Source organism: Passer montanus, unplaced genomic scaffold (assembly GCF_014805655.1).
Source record: "Passer montanus isolate IOZ18808 unplaced genomic scaffold, ASM1480565v1 scaffold17, whole genome shotgun sequence".
Lineage (NCBI taxonomy): Eukaryota > Metazoa > Chordata > Aves > Passeriformes > Passeridae > Passer > Passer montanus.
The window spans coordinates 14,197,628-14,216,382 of record NW_024364270.1 but is presented as its reverse complement, the minus strand read 5'-3'; the positions used below and the strand labels follow the sequence as shown (position 1 = coordinate 14,216,382).

The following is an 18,755-nucleotide window of genomic DNA, read 5'->3' as shown; positions in this document are numbered from 1 at the left end:
TCTGAAAAGGAAGCTGCAACATGAGACAGGAAGACAAGAGAGGCATAAACTAGAGACAGGATCATGATTAAATAGTAGGAGAACAAGAAGACATAAGTAGCTGCAACTACAAGAAGAGAAAGGCCAGGCAAGAAAGTCACAGTCAAGGGAAGTCATTAAAGACAAGATGATACTGAAAAGGAATTTTATTAAACACTGAAGATAAGGAAATAATGAGTTTAAGCAAAGCACTAGAAGGAGAAATAAAATAATTCAAAGGAAATAAAGGCAACTTAGTGAAGCTGAGGTTTACAGCTGTGGCCAACTAAATCAGCCAGATATCAAGACACAAGGAGGTATCAAGGACCACCTTCAACCATTTGGCAACAAGATCAGAATACTAGAAACAGTCTAGATTTTGAAATGCTTCAAAATTTAACACCATTGGATATCTTTCCAAAGGTTTTTATACATTTAGTATCCACTAAAATATGGATTAAAAGCTCCAGTGCCACAAACAAAACAAGGAGGTGCTCTATAAACTTGCTTCTCAGTCAGCTCTGACAGTTTAGCGGAACCTTAGTTCTCACCATGAGAATGCTGGAATCCTCACTACCCTTCCTGATGCTGGAATCCTCACTATCCTTCCTTTGTTAATGCATTAGCATCCCAACTCAAAGGATTTTTATTTTTAGCAGTTCTCTCAGCATCAGCATGCCTTGGTTCTGATCCACAGCTTCCCCTATCAACCTGGTTCTGAATTTAATAAACCAAGACCAGCTGTTTCATAACAGCTTCAATACATACGCAGACAGAATCTGAAGGATCCAACACCTCACCCTTGATCTAGGCCATGACTAGATGATTGTTTCCCTCAAGGAAAGGGATGTCTTTGGTACCAACACAATACAAAAGCCTTGTGAAATATGCAAGACAAGGCGCTGTTCCAGGGATTTACCTTTCTGCAAGCAGGACAAAGTCCATTCTCATCAGTGCGAATACGATGCCAACAGAAACGACAGATTTGGTACCCACAGGTGCAAGGGAAGAAATTGATGTCATCAATTTCCAGAGGCTCCATGCAAAGAGGGCATTCCACAGGGTCTTCCTTAGCGTCAGGGCTGCGAGACATCTTTCTATGTTCGCACAGCAGCAAAAGTTTATAATAACTTAATAGACCAAGAAGGTCAGCACTTGAAGGTCTGCAAGAAGGAAATAAAAAGAAAAAATATTATTAAAACTGTTGACAACTTTTCTTTTGTACCTTTTAATAACATTTCCATTTTTCATCACACTTCCTCTCCCCACACAGTTACCTACTAAAACACAAGTTCCTGCTAAATCAACTTGATTGGTTTTTTCCTACTTATGAGCCTCACAAATAATATGAAAGATGGTACTGGTGATGCACCCTCCCCACATGGACAGACAAGTACTTTGGCAGTTCATTGACCTGTTTGGGTTTCAAAATGTAGATTGTAAAGAAATCGGTGTACACCATACATTGTTGGATGCTATGTATGTTAGCCTCCTTTAACTATTGCTTTCTTGAAGTCCTTTACAAATCCAAAGTCAAATCCTTGAATGTGGGACTTAATGTTTACAATCTTTATTCCTTTGCTCAGAGACTTGGAACAATGAGATTTGCAGTAACATTTAGGCCATCCATTCAGACTTTTGAGTAGGATACAGAATTAAGAAACAAAAACAGGAAAGCTTCTTACTCAGGATTATTTGTTTCTTTTGTCAATCTCACTGTTTTGGTTCACAGACTGACCTGAGATCAGCCTTAGAGCTACTTCATTAGCCATGATTTTTCAGGGACACATTTACCTACATGTGTCAAACTTCCATCCAAGTTAGTTATCCTTTTCATCAGCACCCAATTCACACCAAAGCCAAAATACACACAATGTGGTTGAAAAAAACTCAAGCTGTAACTTGGAGTGCAGCCACAAGAAAATATTTCTGAACCAGAATTTTGAAGAAGGTCAATATTCAAGTTACCATTTTCTTAATTAATTTCCTGAATTCAGCCATTTGAGTATGCTTTTATTCTCAGTTTAGGGATGCAGCACAGGAAATTTACTTTCAAACTCAAAACCAGACACTTGGAGTCACCACTGAGAAAATTAATTTGGGTGTTTTCTTCTTTCTTATTTCTTCTAAGTGCCACTCTGCATACATGAAATTATATCCAATCTCAATAAGCTGTCTCCATCTGCTGCACGAGACATGCATGTTGATGGAGAAGAAATCAAGGGAAACAGTAGAATTTTTAGGTAGACCTTTGGAAGAAAACTAAAATGAAAAAATGAACAAAAACTAAAAACCCATTGAAAAATACTGAAAAGACATGATCAGAATTAACAGTTGGATGGTCATACTAGCTCTAATGAACTATACCACTTCTTTAGAAATAAGTGAACTCGAAAGTTTTTAAAATCCAGAATTCTTTTTGTAATCATGTTTTTCCCAAAACATCAGTAATTGAATTATAATTGAACTACACACATAATCTGGAGTCCCTCTCTACTCTCCCAAAAAGTTTCCTGTTTCATTTCTAACCAAAAGCTACTGGACTGTGTACTATCCAATATTTCTCCTGGCTTTTATGAGCAAATCCAGAAACCAATTCTCACACACCTCTATCTGAAGAAGAGTGATATTTAATTCTGTCCCTGGAAATAAGACAACTGAACGTTGTGAGATCAAACCCTTGCTCACAGATTTCAGCAAGGTCTGATGTTAGCCTTAATAGCATTGATTTGATACTTTCACCACCCCCATAAAAAGAAAAACCAAACAACATATTTTATCTTCCTCACCCCATATCATCCTTCATTGAATGAGGTCTATCTTAAAAAGCCCAAGAGGTTCCAGCTCAAGTTGAGATCCCCCACCATACAGGGATCATCTAACATCAGTCTGCAATACTCATCCCTGTCTGCACAACACTTCAGGGACAGAAATTCCTCTACAAGCAGCCAGGAAAGAACCCTGAGGAGGAAAAACCACACATGCATGCAATCAAAGCACCAGCCAAATACACAGCAGAGAACATACAGCTTTGCAAGGGAATGGCTGCATTGTCACCAGGTTAAACTGCAATCACAGGCTGACACCAGAAGACCAGACTACCTGCAATTCCAACTAGTTTGGTAGGCAGTATATCCTCCAAGCACAAAGTGTACTTCTGGTAAACACTGCCCTCGAGAGAAAAAGGTCCACTGGATGACCACAAAAAAGTAAGGATGAGAGGACAACTATTAGATGCTGTAAGTCTAACTTCTCTATATAGTATGCACTAGCAATAACACTGTCCTCTTTCTGACCGTCACAATGACCAAAATCAAAAAGTTAAACTTCGATGATAATACAGCAGCTTTTATTTCATTATCTGTGCTTTCATGCATGCTATATTCACAATCATTTTGTGAGTCTCAAAAATAGGTTCTGGAAGTTTACCAGTGTTTTCTACAAAGAACACTAGCAGAATCTGACCTGAAGGGAAAAAAAATATTCGCTTGTGAGCTTTGTTTTAAAGAACAAATCCCCACTGGCTGAAAAATGGGAGGGACTGCTAAAAGGCCCTGAAACGTCATTAAAGTGGTTATTAAGCAGATAACACACACTTTTACAGTAGCCTGTAAACATTTCGAGTAAGCTTTTCACACTTGTATAGCAGTAAAACCATAACAATATGAAAGTGACTTTAAACCAAAGCATGGGATAAACTCAACAGATTTTGTTCAGTTTGGCTTTGGATTTAACTTTGTCACAGATCTCCCAACAACAGGTCAGTAAGCACCCAGTACATTCCCTTCTACTTCATACTAATTCCACCACATGCTCAGCAGCTCTGTGCCTACTGAAACACATTTAAGTGGAACTATACTAATACTAGTGAAATGTAGTTAAAAGTGAAATTTCTTCGAAACTTTCACTGCTACAGTAAAATTACTGAACTTACTTAGGAAGTTGTTATTTGGAATCTCCACTAAGAAATGTCATCAATTCATGCGGAAAAAAGCATGACATACTAGCTAGTGCCTCTGGGATATGCAGATGAGCTCCAACAAAACTGCAACATAATTAACATTTATGAGCTGTTTAAGTTAACACTAAGAGTTCAGCAGCTGCTAGCAATAATGTCAATAGCTTGCTTCAGTCAGCAAATGGCCTGTTATTTTACAACAAGGAGTAAGGAGCAGCTGTGTGCTATGTTTCTTGAAACTGAGGAAATATTTATTTACTTGGCCACAGACCATTCAAGCATCCCATTTAGAGATTCTCCACTGAAGTGTGTCTCTATTTCAGAAGGGTTTATATAGCAGGATTTGTGTGTGAAATCTGCATCGGAATGGTGCTTGTTTTTTTTCAAAACTGGAATAACATGCAAAGTAAGGCATCAAAAATGCATTCTGCATATAGTTCATGCACTACCAAGAAACACAGAGTAACTAGTCAGCTCTAAGACTATTCCAAACAATTCCAGATTAACAGCATGGGAAAAGTAATACAGCAATAGCAAAAAACAAAAGGCAGTATTACATGTTCTGCTTGATCCAGAGTATTTTTTCTTTGGGATCAAGTTCAAAGAAATTAAATTAATCATGTTTCAGGAGAAGAAAAGGAGGAAGATTGTGCACATCTACACATGCTTTACGAGGCAGATAGAATTTGCACATTTTCAAAACTCCAATGACTGAAGTCCAACTGGCTCCAACAGTTCCACATCCTGTTTACAGGACAGGATGCCAAAACATTCACACAGGGATGAAGCAGAAGTTGACAATGTTCAGCAGCTTACTTTAGGTGTAGTGATTTTGGAAAAGGTAATACCCAAACTACAGAAATATGAAGATGTGTGCTTTATCTCTTTTCCAAACACATAAGGAATGAAAAAAATTAAGACATTTTTATTAACTTTACGTGCTTACTTAGCAGATGACAGCTGTGTCTAATCAGCTTCACCCAACAATTGTTACTCCTGATAAAATCCTCTGGACTTTGCAGTTGAGGAAAAAGTGATCCTACTATTTCAGGGTACTCACCTAAACACAACTTAACTTCTAATATACCTAGTGATTTCAGCCCATATAGGATGCAGATGCTTGTTGTCTTGCTCTTTTGCACTTGAAGTGAGCAAGTTTAACTTCCAGCAGTTTATCTTCCCTCTTTAATTTACAAGGGGTCATAAAAAAGGAGGAGAGGAGGCAGGGGAAAAAATTAAGCTTACTATGCCTTCTTTTTACTGAACAGTTTGAGACTTGACACACACTCCTCATCTCTCCAAAGCAGACATGAGAACATCTCCATTTGCTAGCAGTTAATTTTAATAAACACATCCCTTAATAAAGTTTAAGTTCTGGTGCAGGAGGGCAGCTAGCTCCAGGGAATACAGACACATTCTTCTTTTCACACAATAGACTGAATCCAGCCTTGCTACTTACTTTAAGAAAATACAAGTGCCACAGACAAAAGTTCTCAAAATCTACTTATGAAAAACCTCACTAAAGAGTCACATCCCAGAAAGTATTTGGAGACTTGAAGGAAAAAAAAATCCAGACATGCATTAGCTAATGTTTCACTTAAAGTTCAAACATACCTGACACTTGAAGTGAAACAGGTCGGAGTCTATGCACTGAACCTTTAGTAAGGGCTCATTTAAACTTACGCAAACAGAAACCCATGCTTTTTTTCATGGCCTTGTATCTCTTGGAACTCATCAGCCATGAGAAGTCTCAAAACCTCAGTGTATGTAGATGCTTGCCCACATAATGCTACTGGGAAGGCAGCTCCCCCTGCCAAGACCCCTGCTCCCACTCTGCTGAAGGATCATTCCCTTTCTATGCTTCATCTCCGTGTTGATCCACATACAAGCTAGAGGGAGAAAGACAAGCAGGATGCAGACAGCAGCAATAATGGGTTATCCCTTCCTTGAATCAGGGGACAATCAGCAGCTCTGGCAGCACAGCACTCTCCTGGCTGGCCAGCTTGGGGGCAATGTTTAAATTGAGGCACATTCAAGACAACCTGCTTCCACTAGTGACTGCTGGAAGGAAAACAACACCCCCTTCTTCAGACTGCAAGTAAGAAAGGCTATCACTTCATTACACTGCCGTGACCACTTGAAGCTTCACATGAAAACCTTTCATTGGCACACTACAAAGAAAAGCCCATTTTGACTGATTTAAGCAGACAGAACTGAGGCAGATTTGGTGAGTTAGCAGATAATCCATATGGCAAAAAGTTCACATATGCACATACCAAATCCTTGTAACAGACAAGATTAGATGTTTTCATGAAATCATCCACACAATTCAGAAGAAATCTGTGAAACTTCCACATAATTTTCCATATCTGACATGCCACCCTGTATTTGCCTGTAATTTTTTTGAGCCCTACCAAAGACGAGGGGTCCCTTTCTCCCACTAGCCCTTCACTCACTAATACAGTGATATTTTACAATCATCTGGTTAGCAACACTGACATATGAGACAGCCAAAGTTTTCAGGAGTACTAAAAAGGGGATTTTCTGAGTTTTATGGCTCTGTTACTGACTGGGAACAAAGACACTTCAGTAGCAAGTGTCTGAATTCACTTCAGTAGCAGGCTCCTGAATTCATGCAAGTTAATTTTCCTTTGAGATCATTGAAAAGTTCACTTCCTACTTCTATTTCCTGACTGTGCTGAATATTGAAAACAAAATGTATTTTAAAATGTATTGTACATGATTGTAAAATCACGTCCTGTAATTACAAAGTCCATTTTCCCCCATGTCCTCTTTCTGGGACATTTATTACTCTGTTTGTAATCTACAGCTACATTTTGATCACAGGACAAACAACATCTAAGAAAAGTTCAGACGTTGACAAAGTCCCAAATGTTTGGAAAGTATGACCAGGAATCACGCAGTCATCTCAGTACTTCTAGAAACACGTTACACTGGCTAGGATTATCCCCAAGTTATTTAGCTCAGAGGTCAAAACTGAAACCTCTAGACATTCCTCTGCTCTGTGTCTCCCTGCAGGTGCCTAGGGAGCTAACCCTCATGGTCTCAGACTTCAAATTCTGCCAGCATAAGCAGCTGTACCATCACTTGAACCAAAAGACCAAAACATAACTATCTTTGCATGGTGATATTTAAGTACATCAATCCTCCATCTCCTTCATCACACTGCCATACAGAAGCTCGTTCGAGTACTGTGAAACAAGCATCTAGAGGTAGCAACTGCTCAAGCAGCATGTTCAGCAACAGGGCAACACTCAGTCAAAGCAATCGCCTGAAAAGTTTCTACCTAATGCCTTTAAGGCAGCTGATAACAAAATTAGTCAGATGACTCCTGCTAAATGAAAAGGGAACTAATCATTCCTTATAAACCCTATGTAAACACAAACTACTTTAAGAGAGTTATGTAGCAAAGAAACAGATGGACCACAGACAGAAATTTCTCTCATTTAAGCTGAACAAAGAATTGGTCGTTATTAGCTTATTGTTACAGCACCCAGAACACTGCATAAAGGGCTACAAACTATCAGGGAGACATGAATGCCAAGAAAGTAAATTATCTGAGTAAATAATACCTTTCTTACAAGTCATGAACAGAAACAAGACGTAATTTATTGAGAAAGAAAAAAGGTCAAATAAGATTTTGACAAAATCATCCACAAGCTCATAAAGGTCTGGACCTAATTATACAAGACAACAGTATCCCAGCATGTAGATCATCTCGCTCAATGAAATGAAAAGCATAATACTGCCCTCTAATTGCAAAAAATCATTTCCCACATTCACTGACATTTAGTTCTAGGATTCCTTTTCTTCCACTTTCTGCATGCCCCCATTTATCTTCTGTACTTGCAGCACCACTATATATAGATATTATGTGTCTAAAGCAATTGGATAATGAATTAGAAATGGGCTATACAATTATTAGTTTACATATTTTAAGGCTCTGTCACACACAGAGACCATGCAATATCAGTATACGTATTCCAGCATCCTCCTGACAGAGCAGATGTTCAAGCAACAAATGAAGTAAAATAGCTATATCTGTACACATTTGTATATAGCAAATCATATATCACAAATTGTTGTCAAAGGATGTTGCAGAGACTGTAACATGTAATACTAAAAAAACCCAAAATCTGTCTGCTCCCGTTAAATACGAAATATGTTCCATCTGAACTATTCTGAATTCCCTGAATCTCTCATTAGTGGGAAAAAGGGTACTACTCCATTCCTTGTACCTTCTCCTCAGAGTATGTGCTACCAGTCACTGTCAGAAACATGATCTACATATGCCAACTTGCCAATCATGCAGCAACCACAGGTGGCTATTAAGCAGGTTGTTTGGGGAATGGAGTGTCTTTACAGTGCTCACATAGCACTCTAGCACAAAACACTCACTTTGCATTTGGGGTGTCTACACATCACTGTGCCACAGTTCAATTTTTCCACAATGCTGTGTTCTACCTTGTCCCTGCTAAGGTGCTTCCTTAGCAGGGACAAGGTAGAACACAGCATTCCACATGATCTACAGATCAATTCCACATACACTTCCACATGATCTACAGATCAATTAGAACTTAAACTCCAAAATGCACAAAAATTCAACATGCCACTCCCAGTCACCACATCACCAATAGCCTTCCCCTTTGCCAGTCAGAATATTCTTCCATCTCCCATGACACAGCTCAGCTCTCTCTGCCTGTCTCCTAGGCAGTCCTCTCACCATCTCCCATTTTCATTTCATCTCCTGGCACCATTCAGGCTATTCACATTTCTGTAGGATGGCTTCACCCAAAAGATGAAAAAAACCCAGCATTTGTTCCAGGCTTCCAGGTATCAGAGTTTTTATCAGTCCATTTCTTTCTTCACAGAAGAGGTGAGAACATGCCATTCTATAACAAAAGTTTGTTGTGTTAGCATGTACTAGATAGCATTCTTAATAATAATGGCAAGTATTCTCAGATCCAATTAGAAAGAACAGCTCAGGTGTGAAGAACTCTACATCCTTTAAAGAGCAATGACCCAGAATCCTTACACACACAGGAAAAATCAGCCCACTTGAGGCTGTAAGACTGTATTTGAATATAAGCTATTTGCATTAACCCTGCCTGCAGCCATCACCTTCTGGATAATTTTCCAGAAGGATTTACTTTTGACCTGTTGCTCCAGCTGCATTAGTTCACACAGACTTAATATTCCAACTGGTCTGATCTGAAAGTCATACCATCACTGAAGAACAATCTGGCACAGAACACCAACAACACAGTATGCTCAGAATGAAGCATTTTTTTTTTAACTGGCATTCAAGGACAGCTCAGCTTTTACATTATAAAAAACTCCTGATTTGCATTTTCACAGTGCAGAATGAACAAGACCACTGCAGCATCTTTAGAAGTCCTAGCCTTCCTATCCAGCCATACTCTCTAAAACTACAGCAATTATACTGTCCAGTGCAAAAAACCTGTAAGCAGTTTTCTTATTAATTCCTGGATATTTATGTTATCCAAATGAAGGAAAAAGAATATTCAGTTAAAACTCCTGCAAACAAATCTCCAGAGATTTGAGTATCTATTAAATAACTGCCTTACTCTATAGCAGAAGAATTCTCTTATTTGCCCCTGAAGAAGCAGGTACTGAAACAATACCACACAAAGCATAACCAAAGAAACTTAACTTGTTATCAGAGCAAAAGCACACCACACATAAAATTTTTCTCTGGATTTTTTACAGAAATTCTAAGATCTTTAATCGTTAACAGGCAGCACTTTTGCTCTTGGGGGAATAGTATCCAGTAGCTAACATACACTTCTGAAATTATCTTGGGAATAATACTTGGAAAGTTAGAGCTGTTAGGGGCAGGGAACAAGCACAAAAAATGTGGATAGAAGCTGATCACACTGAAGAGATATGCACTCATTTGTAGCACACATATATTCCTTTAGCCAGTAAGAATTACCAAAATGGCTTGTAGAAAATTAGCTATAAAACCCAAATCAGCATGAACACAGCTTATGGCTTCTTTTCTAAACCTGCTAAGTGTATCAGGAACCTTCCAAATTCTTTAACTCTCCTTATGAAGTGCCAGGTTGTCACAGCAATATCAACAACCAGAGAAGTGTAGCAGCTACATACTAGTATTATCAAAAAACCCTCACACAAGACACACATGTAGTACATTTTCTTTTTATGTGTAAGTGGGGGGATTGACCACCCCATGTGCCTTGCCTCTAGCCAAGGGCCCCCTTGAACATTGTTTGTGATTTCACTGTTTGAGATGCTTTTTTTCAATAGAAAGAGTACAAATCAATGTATGAGATAGTTTTATTTAAGTCTTGGTAACAAAGAAAAAAAGTTAAGAATTATTCATGCTGAAGCTTACTAACACAGCTGAATACACTTAAGATTGAGGGTATGGGATATCCAGCTAGGGTTTGTAACTACCCCACAGTTCCCTTTCATTGCTTTCTTGATTTCAAGGATGCTAAGACACCAGAAAAAACTAAGACAGAAGAAATTTTAAGGAATTCTTAAAGTTTTTCATGTATGTGTTAAAATTTTATTTAAAACAATAAGAAACAGGTAACAGAGTATTTAATGTTTGTTTCCTCACTGCCTTCTCAATGAAAATGTTTTTATTAGGCTTCAACTCATGCAGTTGTCCAATATTTTCAAATAACTTGACCTTTACAGAGCAACAGTTATGTGACTTTCAAGTCATTTTAAACAGAAAACATTAACATAATATCAGCCTAATTACTGACTTCTTAGCAATTAAATCTGCAGTGTTTTTCCATAATCCATGAAAGCAAAAAGACTTTTTAGTTGGGTTAGAAGGGGAGAAAAGTACCCAAACCAGTTTAAGACAGAGAAAGAAAGCCTTATACAGCTCATCTATAGGATCTGGATGAGTAGGGATGCCAGCTTGAGTGCTTCTGCTAATCAAGTAATAATGCAAAGCACTGAGCTCAGAAGAATTAAAAAAAAAATCTTTGTCAAAGTCCGTGCACTTCTCAGTGCCCACAATTCCATCTTGAAACTCACTGGCAGCTGATGCCAGAAATTAGAAGACCTGGCATAAAGTAAAGCCATAGAGTATTACATTGGAAATGCTGCCTTACACTAGTAAAACACAATCTATTACTGTATCTATTACTGTAACAAACGGTGAAGCACCTACCTTACACTAGTAAAACACAATCTATTACTGTATCCCTTCCCTGGTCACAAACGATGAAGCACCTATGTCAATGCCTCCCCTAGAAGTTCTACTTTATGTCTAACATTAACGTAGGAAAAAAAAATCATTTCACTCCAAAATTATGTGGATACTTACAAAGAATCCAAATGAACATCTGATTCTGCAGACTGTAGCTTTATTCCTCACAACTCAGTGTCCTACTGGATGCTATGAAACAATGAAACCTTGTCAGGTCTTTTTAAGCATGAACTGTGATAATCAGAATAGTTTGAATAGTACAGATAGACGATGAGCCTGTCCCATGCCTGAAAGTTTCTAAAAAGACCTCAAAAGGAAAAAAAATTAAGGGAAAAGTAGCCTAATATGTATATAATAAAACCTACATTCTTTAATCAGAGTAAAAAAACTCCAGAGATCCCTCTCTGAAGCTGCAACTGCTCCTCTGGAAAGCTAACAGGAACCACACTTTTCTGTCTCAAGGCAATGTTTCCACACCTCAGTCAGCCCTAGGAGCAGCAGCAGCAGATGGCTACCAACTAGAACTCTTGGTTTTAACTGAAGACCACAATAGAGTAAGCAGTGATGCTGCAACTGCTCCTCTGGAAAGCTAACAGGAACCACACTTTTCTGTCTCAAGGCACTGTTTCCACACCTCGGTCAGCCCTAGGAGCAGCAGCAGATGGCTACCAACTAGAGCCCTTGGCTTTAACTGAAGGCCACAATAGAGTAAGCAGTGAATGATCAAACCCCTGCCCAGTAATCACTGGGCAATCACTGGGAAAAGGACAAGATGAAGCAGAGATAGTAAAATTATTTACTTAAAAACTATTAAACACTTTATGCTCTGGACCTAGAAATAGAAGCTGCTGTCATTCCTCTACACGGGACAGAACTCAAGGAAAACTGCTGGAGCATTAACAGTTTCTGACAGACTACCAGCTTTTTTTGTACTATCCCATTTAAAGTATATCCAAGTCTGAATCAAGTATTTTACCTTTTAGTGACTCTGATTACATATGGTCAAACCAAGATTGGGTTTGGGGTTCTTTTTTAATCAGGGAACTCAGCAGTAATTTCTCTTCACAATAACTGACATTTTTTGAATATGCTGTGGTCTACAGCTCACTTAGAAAAGAAAGAAAGAAAAGGAGAAAAAAAGAAAGAACAGATCTCCTGACTGTGTTCCTGATTCAGCACACAAAGAACAATGCCAGAATTTTCTCTTTAGGAGCATCGAGCCAAAGTTAATGAAGTTGCATTTTGAATTTTCAAGAAAAGTACACAGTGGGAAAGAGAATGACAATCAGCAATCGGTTATTGAAGTTGCATTTTGAATTTTCAAGAAAAGTACACAGTTTGGGAAAGAGAATGACAATCAGCAATCAGTTACAGAATGCTGACATGTGAATTGACATTCCCAATGACTAAATATTACAAAGATCTTGAATACATTAACCCACTCGTAGTCTAGAACTGTGATTTCTTGCTCCATTGATAATTATAGAAGCTTCAATGTGTTAGTACACATGGCCTGGAAAATTGGCAGAAGTTTCTCCCACGATACATGCACATTCATTCTTTATCCAATACTTTTTCAATACAAGTTCCACTTGCTACAAATAAAGAGTGAAAATTTATAAAATCAAACATAATTAATGCTTGATCTGTTTTGAAACAAACAAAGATAAAGAATAAATCTCTTCACAATCTTTTTATGCAAAAGAGCCATAAATTCTAGTTTATATTTATCTTAAAAGCCATTTCACTTAGGAGTTTGACTGGATTTGTCTCTACAAGTTTCTAACTTATTTCCAGATTTACTTTCACAAAGTCTTGTCAGTGACACGTTGATCAGGCAGCTGGGGAGCTGTTTTTACCTGCTGAGCCTGTACTTCACATAGAAAAGACGGGGAAAGTACAGAGTCTCATATTTAACTTAGACTGAGAAAAGCTCTCCCACCATAACTTCATTACAGGTCCTGAAGATAGTTACCAGGAGTTAGTCAGGCAACAGATACACACTCCATGAAATTTCACAGCTCTTTGTAGAAGTACATAACGAAATTATGTTGAACATTATTATGTTTCTAATTATGAATTATGTTTCTGATCAACAAAACCTACAAGAAACTAACTGAATGCTACAAACTTTTGAATCAGCCAGGTAACCACACTCACACTACATGCACAGAATTGCAGCTGCACTGCTTTTATTTTCACACTACAGGTACTACCTGACATTCCCAGGATTCTGTTGTTTTGCAGTGCTTTCATTTACAAGACTTTAAAAGACATCATAAGCAGATCTACGGCAAAAAGCATTTCTATGTCCAGCAATTCCAGGTATAATTAAGGAAAAACATTTACCTATAGCACTGAGATACTGTCCAGAAGCATGCTTTTCTAGTCACTAGCAACAGATAAAAATTTGAGGAAGATATTAGTTATACTGAGATTGATTTGATCTACTTGTAAACTGGGATGACAGATGCTTCTGCAGTATTACTTGAACATCATTATACAAAAAAAACCAGTTATAACCCAGCTCCAAAACTTTAGCATTGAAAGAAGAGACTAACTTACCTACTGCTATCACTTAGAACAAGCTGCTTCTGACCATACTATTCTTTGTTGGTTTGATTGTTATTATAAATAAAACTTGTCTCTTGGCATAGCAGTATCTCAGTTTATTTATCAAATAAACAGATCCAAGCACCTCCCAATATGCTGCAGCTTCATTCATGATCTGTACAGACAGCCACAATTGAAATCTTAAACATTTGAAGAAAAAAGAAGCAACATGTCCCCAGTCAGTAAATTACATGGCCTCATACTGCATAATTAGAAGGACTCTTCTCTAATGTTTTTCATGCTGGTGGTGTCGATTGTCATTAGCAAATGGCTTTCAACAGCCAAGAGGGCAGTTCTAACCTGAAGAGCAACAGAAGTAAATTCTGGAAAAGAGATGCATCAAAATGCACAGAGCTCTGAAGAACTACAGGTACTGCTACATGTAAAATGTACAAGGACAAAGTAAAAAATAGAGAGGCTATATAAGCCCAGTTTGAGAGTGTCCATGGGGGTCCACATGTATGGCCTAGTAGCAAACCTTATTATGTCAAGAGTTCCTCTAGGTGGAGAAAGATCATCTTCAATCATTTTCTGCTTGAATACTCTTAGCTCGACAATATAATCAGGAGTTTGAATCCATGCATTTTTACTTTGCCTTGGATAAAGTTTCTGGGAAGAAAATTAGTTAATCACGTATTTGCTCATATTAAGAGCTTGAGCCCACTTCTGCCAATAATTTATTGCTGCATTTCTGATAAGGCAAATCAAAGTCAAGTCACATGAGCCTGTACCCTAGTGTTCTTCCAGTTAGCTGCCAAAGTAAGCTTGTTCTCATGTTATTCTGCCTTCATAGGTATAAAATACAGGAAGCAGGCTGCCATGGATCAAAACAGTCTATCTAAATCTTTAGGATCCAAGGTATGTGGGAGACTCCACAGTGGACCAAAAAGCCAGAGCACTTTTGTAATAAGGAGGATGGCAGGAGTACAGAGAACATCCTGCAACCAGCATCAGTGAGCTTAAACAAATCATTACATGTAGCCTGGGCAGGTTCAGAGAAAACCCAAGTCTCCTCAGCAAGGATCGTACCACAACCAAGTTTCTCTTCACTTTTTCTGGTGATGATCAAACCTACAACACCAACAAACAGAAATGAGATACAAGTACCTACATAGGCATTCATACAACCAGCACACAAGCATCTAATCATCTTTACACATCTGGCCCTATCAAAGGAACCAAAGAAAAGCCTAAATCACTTCCTGGGGCAGAAGAAACTCCAAACCAATCACAGCCCAAAGGCATGGTTCTAGGAATTAATTCAATATGGTCCAGAATTTTTGATTTACAAGATAATCCCGCTGACCAGTACCAAAGAATTTCAACAAAAGAGGTCACTGTACAAGAATTTTGTTTTAAGAGGTTACTGTTAGCCCCCCTCAGATAATTGGCATCTTGAATTAAGATGAGATCTTCTCCTTGCCCGCCCCAACAAGACATCTCTACTGTAAACAGCAACACCCAAAGAAAAGCCTAAATCACTTCCTGGGGCAGAAGAAACTCCAAACCAATCACAGCCCAAAGGCATGGTTCTAGGAATTAATTCAATATGGTCCAGAATTTTTGATTTACAAGATAATCCCGCTGACCAGTACCAAAGAATTTCAACAAAAGAGGTCACTGTACAAGAATTTTGTTTTAAGAGGTTACTGTTAGCCCCCCTCAGATAACTGCATCTTGAATCAAGATGAGGTCTTCTCCTTGCCCCCCCACAAGACATCTCTACTGTAAAACAGCAACATAAAACCTTGAAAGTCAGGCATATTACCCCAAGCTGCAAGCTTCTTTGCACAGTTTGTTTTAAAGAAGGATCACTCATTTCTAAATGAGGCCCATTATACCCAACCATTGCACCAGACATCATACATTAAGTGTACAGAACCTGTCTTGCAGAAGAGGAATTCTGTCTTGCAGAAGAGGAATTAGAGGGTTGGTGCTAACAAAGCTGAGATGACTGTAGTAACACCACCTCACAAGAAACACCCCGAAATAGGACTACACAAGATTTCAAGAGCTAAGGGGAACTTGTAAGAACATAGTATCTATGGATTAGGTTGCTATTGAAACAATCAATGTTTGAAACACACAGCATTGTTAAGTGTCACATCCCTCATATTCAGGATTAGGTTTCAGAATATATTGGCAAGTTTGCTCCATTCCTGGAAAATCTACAACTCATTCCTTAATTGTATTAGAGACCAACAAAAATAGACTTAGGAGGCTGAATGTTTAGATCTCAGTAAAATCTGAAAGCATTTGTCAATTTTTCTTACCTTTCTACAAAACAAGCTGAATGAGTTTGCTTTGTAGCCTTCCAGAGCAGCTGAGATCCTTGCCTTTGTGCAAGGTAGTTTACCACACTAACGCTTCACACCACCCAACCTAGTATGGTTAAAAGCACCAAAAGAACAAGTGGGGGGAAAAAAACCTTAGTATGCCATCATGACTTCCCAAAAAGTTGTAGCTTTCTCTGAAAATCCTTGACTTGATGATCATGGCCCTTTTTTCCACCATGGGGAGAAACACAAGTTGAAAGTTGTCTTGCATCAGTAACACTGCAAGCAATTTTGTTTGGGGCCAGAGATGTGAGTGTCAGGAAGATAGTTTTTTGGACTGTATGCCTATATTGGCTACACATTGCTCTCAGGGACAACTGAAAAGCTCTGTTTATTGTGGTCTGTTACAGTGTCAGACTCTGCATGGCCAGCACCATGATAATCACCAAAAGTTCTCAGGACTGAACAGTCCCAAAAGCTTCACAATCCTCTCTAGATAAAATGGCAGGAACAGAGATTCTGGAAGTCTCAAAGTGGTAGGTCTAGAACATTAAATACAGAAAGAAGATCTTTGTTTCTTGATCATATTGCAATCCACCATAAGTCTTTACACTCCTTTCTCTTTAAAGACAGTGGTCATGAAAGAGGACTCTACAGGCTCAGGAAGGCTTTCCTAGCATTTTCTACAAAGAAGTTGAACCCATACAAAAATGTATCAAAGCAGACCGCAAAGAAATAAGGCCACAAGCTGCAGGGACTTGAAAAAACAAAATGTGCCTGGTGTTTTATTCAGAAAGTCATTAGTACCAAACAGTAATTTCAAAGAGCAATGGATTCCAAACAAGCCGAACACTAAAAGCAGCCATATAACCAATCTATCACACACATCAATTTTGCCTAAATTGAGGCAAATCAGGACCAAGAGGTGTCTGCTGTCTGCACCCTTACTTCTTATTCTTCCAGCAACCCAGGCCAAGTACTACAGCTGCTCAGGACAGATTTGTTCAGAGTGTCCAGACTGGCGTACAAGACCCCTGAGAACAGAATCCAGTGAGCAGCAAAACAACATTCTTTTCCCTTGCTATGACCACGTGTTTGAGATGTGCTCTTATTGACTCTTGTGCTCTGGTTTTCAGAGCTCAGCAATTTCTGACTACTCAATGTCCACTTTCAAAATGAAAGCATTAGATTTACTCCCGTATATTTCTCAACGTTTTCTCTGAGACTTAAGAGAGACAGCGAATATCATATTATTCAGGGATATGGCACCCAGGGTATCTGCTTCCTGATAAGGAACAGTTTACACATTCCAGGTTCTTTTAATATCCATCTGCATGGTGGGCCAGACCCACACAGTAATAAAGAGAGGATAAAGTAATCTGTACAAACTGTAAGACCACATACAGTATATTTAGCTCCTCTGACTTAATAAAATTACATATTTTTATCCACTTTTTAAGATGGGACACTTGTCTTTGGAAAAGGTTAGTGTTTTATCCTTACCTACTGTAATAGAAAAGGTTTGTAATCAGTACTGTGTATACAGATAAGTAAATCAGATGCTGTCATTGAGTTTACATTGACAACATAACGCACATGGAAAAATGCTGGTAACTCAGACTGCCTATAAAGCACTACTGTGGCTGTAGATAGTTAACAATGAATAGTCAGGGTGAATAAAAGCACCTTGGCTTTTGTAGTGCTCTCCAGCCATTTTGTTTCCATTCTCTTTATTAATATCTAGTTATGCATGCAGGTTTCAACTACATCACTGTTCCCAAATTCATACTAGAATGTCAGTCAGATAAATTCCCACCTCTTATACAAACAGCAAACATTTGGAAAGGAACGAAATATTCTTGCTACTGCTGGAACATGAGCAACTCAATTCCCTGACCTTGTGGAAGGAAACGCTCCTTGGGTGGAGTAGGTAGTACAGAGAAGAAGTCCAGTTATAGAGTAATAGAAAAGAAACATCCTCTCCCAGGCAGAGGAAAGCACGCTGACATCAGTCAGTAGCAAGGACATGCTTCCCACTGCCCCATTCCTTAGGGTAACAGATTAGAACAGCTGCCACGTTAGCCACTTTCTATGTAAGGCAAGAGCTCCAAACCAACCACACACAGAATTTACATTATTTCTCCTCCACAAGGAATCTCAAGGTAAAGAACTACATTCCCAGTAATTATCTTTCAATGAAAACACCACAGTTTAGATTTTCAACTTTCATATGAAAACAATTTCTATGAAAGACTAAAAATTTTTCTGAACACTTTTAAAAGGGCATTAATAGTCACACAGCTCTTTTTAAGTCCTTGAAAAACATAGCTATGCACAAGACTAAGAATGTTAGAGCACACAGAATATTCCCTCTAGATTAAATGCACAGACAGCATATAAAATAGCACACCACTATGCAGAATTAAGGCTTTTGACATGAAGTTACAAGTCACTTAGCTACACCCTGAACACAGTGGTACCAAAGGCAAAGCATGTGCCCACAGCAGTTTTCCTTCAGCAGGACAGAGATCAAGGACAGCCACAAGAGAAGACGAGCATGAACATGAAGAAAACTTGTCTCCTCCTAGCACAGCACACTTCTGCAGAGTCCTGAAACTGCCTAAGATGAAGAAGCCACACCCTTGGCCTTGCA

General features: G+C 38.6%; 1 protein-coding gene across 7 annotated transcripts in view; it reads right to left on the bottom strand.

Annotated features, from left to right (window-relative positions):
• The window catches only part of CNOT4 (CCR4-NOT transcription complex subunit 4), a 76,998-nt gene that overhangs the window by 42,686 nt on the left and 15,557 nt on the right, over window positions 1-18,755 (bottom strand). For all 7 annotated transcript variants that reach the window (XM_039703961.1, XM_039703965.1, XM_039703959.1 and 4 more), the window contains exon 2: window positions 938-1,181. In XM_039703961.1, the coding sequence (XP_039559895.1) occupies window positions 938-1,111 (174 nt within the window). In that variant the 5' untranslated portion in view covers window positions 1,112-1,181. The remainder of the gene's footprint in view (window positions 1-937; window positions 1,182-18,755) is intronic.